This window comes from Brachypodium distachyon, chromosome 1 (genome assembly GCF_000005505.3).
Source record: "Brachypodium distachyon strain Bd21 chromosome 1, Brachypodium_distachyon_v3.0, whole genome shotgun sequence".
Lineage (NCBI taxonomy): Eukaryota > Viridiplantae > Streptophyta > Magnoliopsida > Poales > Poaceae > Brachypodium > Brachypodium distachyon.
The window spans coordinates 40983983-40994581 of NC_016131.3; the positions used below are offsets into that span (position 1 = coordinate 40983983).

The window sequence follows — 10599 nt, forward strand, 5'->3', positions numbered from 1 at the left end:
ATAATAATAATTCTTGAACAACTTCTCTAGAAGAGTCTAGACAATTCATAACGTCATGATGAACAGGTGACCTGCCCTTCTTTTTTCTTCATAAAAAAAATTTGACTGGTGAAAAGGGGATTTTTCTTTTTCGGGCACATATGGAGACTGATTAGATACTAATCCTCATAAAAGAAAGTTAGAAAACATACAATTATGAAGCCACTTCTCCTTTGGAAGGAATGGGCACTTTTCCTGTAAGTTGCACAAAGGAAGCTACTCTAGATCATTCAACGCCAAGTCTAAATCAAAAGTAAAGCTGCAATGCTTTTTTGCTCACAAGCTAACACCACATGTATATATTAAACCAATATTTAGCACTTGTTACTTGCAATAACCTGGAGCAGGTGCAGAGTGATTGTTCAGAGTAAATCAGAGCGCCACAATAAGAATTGAGGTATTAAAAAAACACTTGTACAAACCTGGAGCAGGTGCAGAAACAAGAGTTCTTCCTGAACTGATTAAGCTAATTCAGTTACACAAGTGTATGGCACCAGGGTCTCTTCTTTGTGCAGGTTGGCTGATCTGACTATGGTCAAGCCAGTCATGAAACAACAGCAAAAGAAACAATGACTAATGGATGATTAGTATTACTTGTACTCAGAACTACAGAAGGCGGATGCAGTTAACAAGATGAACAAAACATCCACACAATGCATGTCCAGTTTAATTCAGATTAAGCTTAGCATCACTATTACTAAAAATACTGTGAAGTTCCAGTATCAATCAAACAGCGGGCCATTTCCATATATATATCAAAACCAAATCCATGGAAAAACCCATTAGATTTTAAGTTGCACTACAAAGAGGGCAGATTACAACAAGGAAAGAACCACAACTGGTGCAATATCTGTGTATACTCAGGTATTGTACAAGGGGTAATCCAACATGGAAATATAGAGTAAAACTCCTACACATGTATTCTCTTCAAACATGCTGCCTTTCATCCAGTGCTAGCTGCTGGTCTCCTCTGTATCAGCAAGCACAAACTCCGTGTACAAGTTCTTCAATGCTATCACAACCGTCATTATAAGGGGACCTAGTATTGCACCCTGAAGAAACCACTAAAGGGTCAGCCAGAATCATTAATAAAGAAGTCAATTCTCAGATGCACAGTAGAATAGCAGTATATACACTGGCATGTTCTCATATACACGGTAGAATAGCAGGAAAATTCTGTGTGAATTACTGGACAAGCTAGATGGTGCCAAAGTACACAGACTGCACTCCATGGAGAACTAATCCACATAACAGGAACAGCTTTGTATTGATCTGTTAGCAGACTGTAAAGCAATTCTAGTACTCCCCCCGTCCCATGTTAAGTGCCGAAATATTACACGCATCTAGAAGCTTTTTAGGTATAGATGCATCTATATTTGGGCAAATTTGAGTCACTTAATATGGGATGGAGGGAGTATAATACATCTAGAAGTGCCCAATAATATATGCATAAAGGTCCGATAGAGCAGCAACCTTTTGGAGTTACATGCACCAGAGGAGATCAAAAGTGAACTAGCACGAGCAGGAAAATAATTTTGTAGTGTTTATAAATTAGACTATGCTGATTAGTCAACATGTCTCCTTGGCATTGGCAACTCACTCTACCGAACGAATTAATAACACTGATATGCATAGGGAGACAATTTTTGTTTACTAGTAGCCCACAATAAAAGCTACTCCCTCCATCCCAATTTAGAGGTCGTCTTAGAATTTTTCCAGATACCAAGACTCCGTGGATGCTAGTAAACCGGTGGAACGTGGTATTAATTTCGCTAATCAAAACGCTCCGGCTTCCACGCGTGTCAGCGAGCCGGTGAATCTATGAAAAATCGCCGCGTCCATGCGCCTAGCGGTTACTAGCGCACACGCTTCCCAGTGGCGGAGTTAGAACAAAAGTTTAGGGTGGGGCAAGTGGGATTTTGTTGTATTTTTCCTCTAAAAGAGATTGTTTTCTTGAACTTTTATGCAATATACCTAAAACATCTATACATGAGGCTAGATTTTTAGGGTGGGGCATGCCCCACCGTGCCACCCACCTGGCTCTGCCACTGACACTTCCTTTCTCCCTGGGCCTTGCCGGGGCCAGTGCATGCATAGGGGTATTAAAAGGCCAACGCATCAAGCTTGAATGAATATTAAAGCCATACACAAGGATCAAAAGGATGGCAGACCTTGAACTTAACTAGCACTAATACGAGCTCTTTTGTGGGAAATTTTTAGAAAACTAATACGACCAATAAATTGGAATGGAGGGAGTGCTATAGTTCCGTCATGAAACAAAAATACCCTAGGTTCAAGAAAAACATCATGCCTTCTGATCCTTTGTGAACATACCTGATAGGCTGATACACAAAATCATTCAACTGAACTACATGATGTTTATTTTCAAGGCAGCATGTAATATGCAGTGAGAATTGTGAAATGCAGCTAACAACAAAAAAACAATGGAGGAACCTGGAATAAAATCAGTACCTCAAGAGCATTGGGAAATAATGTCATGCCACCAATTATGCTAAGGCCAGTGAGATATCCATTGTACCCACGTATATCCTCCTGAATGACCGTGGTTCCATAATCCATGATCACAAGGTGTATCACTGTTACCATAACTGTGAGCACATATCTCCCTTCCGTCAGCAGTTGCCCTGCCGCAAATATCGAAGACAGCCATGGAGGTAGTATTGGGAAAAGTGCGCTGATGATTGTGAGCACGGTTGATGTGTACACAAAATGCACCTTGAAGAACTTGAGCAACAGCCATGTCAGGCATCCTTGGAATATAGCAATCTTGGCAGTGGCTAGCAATACACTACTAATGGCATGGTCGATGACCTCAACGCAACGGTCCTTTACTTGTTTTGACACTGGTAAAAGGTCAATGACTTGCTCTGTAGCCCCACCACCCTCGACGGTGATGAGGTAGTACAACACCCACAAGAAGACCATCAGCTGTGACACAAAATTGAGCACCTCAGCTGCACCAGAGAGAATGCGAAGGGCAATAGACAGCATCAAATTGGCACTACCACCGAGCACCGATGTGCTACTAGATAGCAGACTCTTTGCAATCTCTGTGCCTTGCAAAGCCAGATCCTTGGCCTTCACCACCAAATCCTCCCTTGTGATTAACAGCTCCCTGAAGAATGAATCGAGCTCCTTGTAAATCTCCACCCACTCCCTTTTCCTCACACGCACCGCAATTGACTGCAGCTTCATCGAGTATGGGTGCGGTCCAGAAGTGATGAGTTCTTTGCTCTTGGCACCAGATGGGCCAACTGATTGGCTGATCAAGAAATGCCGGAATCCGCTAGTGAAATCAGTAAGGTTGTATTGTACGGCTAATTGGTCTAACTGCTCCCACACAGTGTCATAGAGCTTGGCTGAGTACTGATCCACCAAGCCAGGGATGTCATTGTCGTCAAGCCAGTTCTTGAGGCCAATCTTTTCAGAGTAGTTGCCGTTCTCGACGTGTGACTTGAGGGACATGACCGCGTCCTTGCCTTCCAGTCCGATCTTGTAAGAGAAGAAGACGCTGCCCGCTAGGAACCCGGCTATCATGCCAAGCATGAGACCAACGGCGACGAGGGTCTTGAGGTGACGGAGGATGCCGCCGGTGAGCAGGAGCCCGCGGGAGGAGGGGTTTCTACTGGAGATGCGGGAAGTGGCGGCACGAGAGAGGAAGGAGGAGGGCTTGGGGGAGGCAGCGAAGAAGGCGAGGGAGAGGGCGAGGAGGAGCAGCGCGGCGGCGGAGCCGAGACGCTCGAAGAGGAGGAGGAAGAACAAGGAGGAGGCGAGCCAGCGCAGGAGGCGCGGGAAGGACGGCGACGGCGGCAGCGGGCGGCGGAGGAGCGCCGCGCGCGCGTCGGCGAGGGTGGCCGCGCAGGACCGCAGCGCGGCGAGCGGGAGCGCGAGCACGGTGGCGCTGAACCCCCCGCGGAGCGGCGGCTCCCAGAAGGCGACGAGAGCGTGCTGCGTCTCGCGGAGCGGGATGGAGCAGAGCAGCGCCCACTGCATCGGGCGGAGGAAGTCGGCGAGGAGCATGTAGAGGCCGTAGAGCACGAGCAGCGCCGTGGCCAGCCCCGCGTGCGCCATGGCGATGTACAGCGCCAGCCGCGCGTCCGGCTCCAGAGACAGCCCCGCGATGTCCGGTGACGCGGCCGCCTTCTTCCCTGGCGCCGTCGGCTTGGGCGGCGGGTCCTCCGGCTGCTTGGGGCGCCGGACCGACGCGTCGCGGAACATCTTGGACCAGGGGATGGTGGTGTTGCAGACCGCGGCCGGGTCGCCGCTGGGGACGAGCGCCATGCGCTCGACGGAATGCCTGCCCCCACCCTCCCCTCGGTGCCGGTGAATTGAAACGGGGGAGGAATGGATTTGGGGGTGATTAGCGCGGGTGGGGTATCCATAATTGACGATCAATTACCGGGGGATCAAAAAGATGGCCGTCGTGTTTAGGAAGGGGATGGATTAACCGGCGGGGGTGAGATAATTGTGGGGTCCGCCCGGTGTTATTACACGTGGCTGTCCGCCAGTGAAGCTTTGGTTGTTCCGACAGCTATGTCGTCATGGCTGCTGGCGCCGAGGCAGAAAAAGAAAACGGCGGCTAATCTCTATGGATGGGCCGTCCGATCTGAACTGACACCGACCTAGCCGTCTAAATAATTGTGATTTGTGTCTGTCCGATCGCTTGATCCAGCACATGCGTGGAGACGCGGAGGCGGCACGCACCAGTTACAGTTTTTTTTTTTTTAAGAACAAACAAGTTTTATTCCTTAAAAGCACGGTACATAGTGCAGCGTGATGTTGAGCACGCTGAGCTGTTGACGTACGAGCATTACAGGACAAGGAGAATCTCTGTGCACATTATTTATGCAGGCAAAGGAGGGATTGGAAGAAATATTTCTGCGCCTGGCTCTAGTAGCTAAATTGTGGGCAACCGAGTTGCAATCTCTAGCAACATGCTCGATGGCATCAGTAATTTGAAGTACTTTGAAGATTTTGTCCAGCTGAGGTCTTATCTCCCAATGACCAGGATGGCTTTGAAGATTCCTAGATGCAGCAGCTTGCGAAAGAGTGATGTTATCTGTTAAGTGAGCTCCATTTTGAAGGTTGAGGCTCCTCTTAAAGAAAGTGCGAGAAGGAGAGCCCATGCTTCTGCTTGGAGGGGAGAGCCGCAAGGAGTGGAACTAGCGGAAATCTGCACCCGAAGCCTTGAGGAGGAGGTGTAATGATCAATGTAGACACCAAGTCCTGCCTTCACCTGTGAGATGTTGGGTTGGTTCCGAGGAAGTTTTCAGGCATCATCTGAATATACAAAAGTACCTGGATAGGAAAAACTCAGAGCCGGACCATTAGATCCCTGAGAAACCGAGGTAGTAGCATCATATTGCTCCACAACATTGTTGAGGGCTTGATCTCCGTTCTCCAAACCTGTGCAATCGATCAGAGCTTGGGTAGCCTTATAAATATGAGAGGGAGAGGAGAGCTTTCTATTAAAAAGACAGTCATTTCCAGACACCAAAGAAAGGTAAAAACATTTTGAATAGATGCCTGGGGATGAGCAGAATTTAGGATGTGAGAATTGCAGAGGCAATGCTTTGACTATTATTAGCAATGAACTCAGATCTAATGAACCAAGGAAAAGAGAACCAAGCAGCCTTAGAATAAGGGCACAAGAAAAATAAGTGTAAATCATCTTCGATGGCACCACACCTAGAGCAATGCTTTTTAATGTGCCTGGAATAATTACCTGCTCTTTTACCTGTAGGAAGTGCATGCCTAATGAGTTTCCAAACAAAGGTTTGGATTCTCGGGATAATCTGCTTGGAGGACCAAATGGCTTGAATAATCACGATATCCTGCAAAGAAGGGATTTGTCTGATTGGAGTAGAAAGTTCTTGCATAGAGATCTTATAAGCACTTTTAGAGGAACAAATTCCTGAAAAGTTATGTTTCCAACACAAAAGGTCCTGGCCTTCAGACTGCAATATAGGAGTGTTGAGAATAGTAGAAGCAGCATGAGGACTAAAGAGGAGATGAATGAGATTGGCATCCCAGGTTTTTGTTCCTGCATTCCAAAGATGTTTGACAACCGAGGGATAAACAAAACCAGAAGGTTGAACATTGAGATGGTCATAAATATTTTTCCAAACATCACACCAAGGAGTGCTCCAAATCGAGATGTTACCATCCATAATTTGATAAAAACAAGAGTTTTCCATATGATGCCATACCTTTAGAATAGAAGCTCAGCAAGCTGACTTTGGAACAGATCTACTTGCCCTCCAAATGGTAGTATGCGGATGGTACTTTGCCTTGAGGATGAGAGCCAGCATGCTGTGTGGATCCTGAGCGATTCTCCAAGCAGCCGAACAGATTAGGCTGACGTTGGTGGCTTGAATATTCTTTATGCCAAGACCTCCTTTTTTGGGCCTACAAATGTCAGACCAAGCTCGAAGACAAAGAGGCTTAGATTGAATCCCCTCCTGGACCCCTGTCCACCAGAACTTACTAATGATAGCTGTAAGTTTAGCCAGAAATTTCCTGGTGAAGAGAATGTTAGACATGTAATAGATAGGAATGGAGGAGAAAATAGAATTTATAAGCGTAAGCCTTCCTGCACGAGAAAGTTTATTAGCTTTATAACCATTGAGCTTGGCTTTGAATTTATCTAGAATAAAGGAGTGGGCAGCAGAACTATTTTTGGCAGGGAGCAAAAGAGGGTGCCCAAGGTGCAACATGTCCTTATTAAAATCCCGAACAGGAAAGATTTGTTTGATAGACAACTTGGTTTGAGCATCAACATTGTTACTAAAGAGGATTGCAGATTTAGACCAATTTGGAATTTGACCAGAAGAGTGACATAAGTTATTAATGATATTTCTCATGACTAAAATTTCGTTCATGCAAGGACGGCCAAAAACTGACAAATCATCAGCAAACATGAGAGAATGGATGGGGGGACAATTCGGCCCTAGAGAAATACCTGACAGGTGCCGATTCTGAAGAGCCTGCTGGAGGGAGATAGAGAGCTCATTAACTGCAAGGACAAATAAATACGGCGATAATGGACATCCCTGTCTGATACCCCTGGAACCTGAAATTTTTGCAAAAGCTTGTCCATTGATAATAACAGAAAAAGCAGGGGTAGAAATACAATTGTAAATTAAACGAATAAAATGGCTATGCAACCCTTTTCTAGCAAGCGCCTGAGCAACGAAATTCCATTCCAACCGGTCAAAAGCTTTGCAAGATCAATTTTAAGCATGAAGGCTGGTTGGCACCAAGAGCTAAGAGAAAAGGAGTGGGTGATCTCTTGGGCAATGTTATTGCTAATTCTTCTACCTTCAATGAAAGCTTTCTGCGTGGGATGAATATGGTCTGGAAGATGGTTTTTAAGACAGTTGGCAAGGGTTTTGGCAATGATTTTATATATGACATTGCAAAGGCTAATAGGTCTGAAATCCTAAGGAATGGAGGGGCCATTTTTTTGGGAATAAGAGCAATATGTGTTTCATTTAATCTAGGAGGGAGGGTGGCAGTAAGATAGAAATTAGTAACCACATCCACAACGTCATCAGCAATCCAATTCCAAGCCACTAGATAAAAAGCAACATTGAAGCCGTCAGGACTTGGAGAAGCATTTCTTCTCATTTGCTTAAGAACTTGAAGGATTTCCTCCTTATCTCGAATAGAGTAGGTGAAATCGTTGGAGGGAGGAGGAGAGGAAGCATAACTAAACAAGTGGTCAGTAATAACATTGTTAGAATTGAAAAGGCTCACAAAGTAATCAATGAAAACCTTAGCAATTTTTTCTGGATCACGGTGAACCATACCTGAGTCATCTTGAATGGATAAGATTGTGTTCTTTCTTCTTCTCTTGATTATTGAATGATGGTAGAAAGCAGTGTTCCTTTCACCATGAGTCGCCCAATGTTTTTTGGCTCTCTGTCAGTACTATTCTGTTATTTTGATCATAGTTTCTTCATACTTTTTGGAAAGTTCTGCTTCTAAACAATGATTTTGGTTTTGAGGGGCTTGTTGCTGGATGTTAGTAATCCTTTTTTTCAATTCCCTCAAGTTGTTGGCTTAAAGGTTCCTTTTTCCTACACCATTTTCTAAGATTTCCTGCAAGGTTAGTAGTTCTCGAAGAAAAATCTCTATCAACAGGTTTCATCCAGCAGGATTTAGCCATTTCCTGAAAATCACTTTCCATTAGCCACCAATTCTCAAACTTGAAACTGAGTTTGGGCCTTTTAAAAATAGAACCAGTAGTGGCAAGGATGGGAGCATGATCACTTAAAATGATAGGAAGATTATAAACATTGGTATTCGGAAAGGAAGCACACCACTCAGAGTTAGCAAGACAATGGTCCAAACGCCGATAAATAGGATGAGACGTGAAGCGTTTATTAGTCCAAGTATAAGCAGGACCATTGTATCCTAAATCAAGCAAACCACAACGTTTAACAATAAGATTAAAGGATCTCATACGGTAACGATTGGCATACATATTGCTTTTGTCCATGGGGTTCAAAATATCATTAAAGTCACCCATACACATAACAGGATTGCCTAGAGTATCATACACAAAATCTTCAACCACGTCCCAAATACTAGAGGTCCGACAGTGATTAGGATCACCATACATACAAAGTAGCGCAAAGGTCATCCTAGTTGCCCTACTGAAAACAGACGCCAAAATGAGGTGGTTGGAGGCATGCTTAATATCGACAACAACTTCATCAGTCCACAAAAGCCATAGACCCCCAGATCGGCCTGAAGAAGGAACGACTAAACTATCCGAAATATTAAAACGATTATTCAGATGTAGAGAAGAAAATTTACAAGATTTCGTTTCGGAAAGGAAAGTCACCTGAGCTTTTGTCGAAGCCATCAACCGGGCGAGGTACTGCAATTTACTGCTGTCAAGGCGCCCGCCCACACCTCGATAGTTCCAGCTGATGAACTTCATGGCTTCCCTAGTTGCTTAAAGGATGACGCCAAAGCCTGCTTACCGTCTTCAAGTCTAGATGGCATAGCACCAACTGTCCCCTCCTGCAATTCCTAAGCACGCAACCACTGCCACCATCTCGACGCGCCGCCTTCTCAGTATTTTCTTGACGTAGTCCTCACCGTAAGCCAGCGTGTGCAGTGTCTGAAACGAGAGGGAAGGGGGCGGCGTTGGGCGGAGAAGGGGGGCACCGGCGCCGGCTGGCGGAAAAGCGGCAGTGCGGGAAGGATGGAATCGAGAAGGCCTAATACTGGAGGATTTGGGGGAAAACGAAGAGGAACAGATAGAGTCCGAGGAAGGGGATTAGGGGGACAAGGACGGAACGGAACTAGCGAAATCCAAGCTCTCAAAGAGAGGGAACAACGGGAGAGAGCAGATCTGGGAAGGATTGATGAGATCAATCAAGAAATTGAGGAGAATCGAGGAGAATCGGCATATCGTCACCACAAGAACGAGGACGTGCACCAGTTCCAGTTGCATGCACCTTTTTAAAAAATGTAACGCAAGATGATCACTGTCAAGAGTTGGAGCTGACCACGCAGCGGCTTGGGGAAACTCCAGCCGGCGATCCAAATGGACAAATATTTGTGGTCGTTTGGGTCGCGAGCCGGACAGAAAAAGGTCTCATGCCTCTCCCAATGCTTGTTTCTTAGCACATCATCTTAGGTATTTTGCTGACATGGGACCCTATTGATGATGAAACTGTCTTTTATGCTAGCGATTGTCTCTTCACGCAATCCAACACAAAGTCATTAATTCTCATTCACAAGGCTCTTAAATAAGTGCTACTTTAGATATAATAATAAGAGACATGCATTGGAGGTATGGTTTCTTAGCATTTATTATGGGCTAAGAGACAACACCTAAGAGACGATGCATTGGGAGTGGCCTCAATCCGGCCTCCCTGTTTGGGTCGGGCAGTGCGTCCAGAAGGGCGACCCATTTTGGTCTGGCAAAAACATACATTGCACAATAGTGATCATTTCAGATACAAACACAATAAATAAATAAATATCAAACAAATGTTTTGAATTATTAAAAATCATACAATACAAATAGTAAAAATAAACATATATTGTTTCAAATATAGTTCAGACACTCAAATAAATAGGAAATCCCCTACTTATTTTCTATATGTTGCCACATATGCTCAACCAAATCATTCTGGAGTTGGTTGTGAGCTGTCCGATCCCGAATTTCCTGATGCGTATGAAGGAATTGTTCGAAGGATGTTGGTCCATGTTTGGGGTTCAACCAAATCCTCACGAAAATCTCATTCTTTATCATAGATGGAATCATCCCGCTCGTCCTCGACAATCATGTTGTGCGTGATCACGGAAGTAGTCATCACCTCGGTCATGATCTCCACATCCCATGTTCTTGCAGGATGATGAACACTGGCCCAACGAGCTTGCAGTACTCCAAATGCCTGCTCCACATCCTTCCTGGCACTCTCCTGCTCTTTTGCAAATATGCATTTCTCCTCTCCTTGAGGCCGGCGGATGGTCTTCACAAATGTCGACCACTCAAGATAGATACCGTCGGCCAGG

The 10599-nt window shown here is 45.2% G+C and overlaps 1 protein-coding gene across 1 annotated transcript; it reads right to left on the reverse strand.

Moving 5' to 3' along the window:
• Positions 1–759: 759 nt before the first annotated feature.
• On the reverse strand, positions 760–4419 carry LOC100823966. Its single transcript, XM_003563890.4, has 2 exons — positions 2512–4419; positions 760–1091 (listed from the first exon to the last, which is right to left on the reverse strand). Exons 1-2 carry the CDS (start codon positions 4339–4341, stop codon positions 993–995), a joined length of 1929 nt encoding a protein of 642 aa, XP_003563938.1. The 5' UTR covers positions 4342–4419; the 3' UTR covers positions 760–992.
• Positions 4420–10599: the final 6180 nt, after the last annotated feature.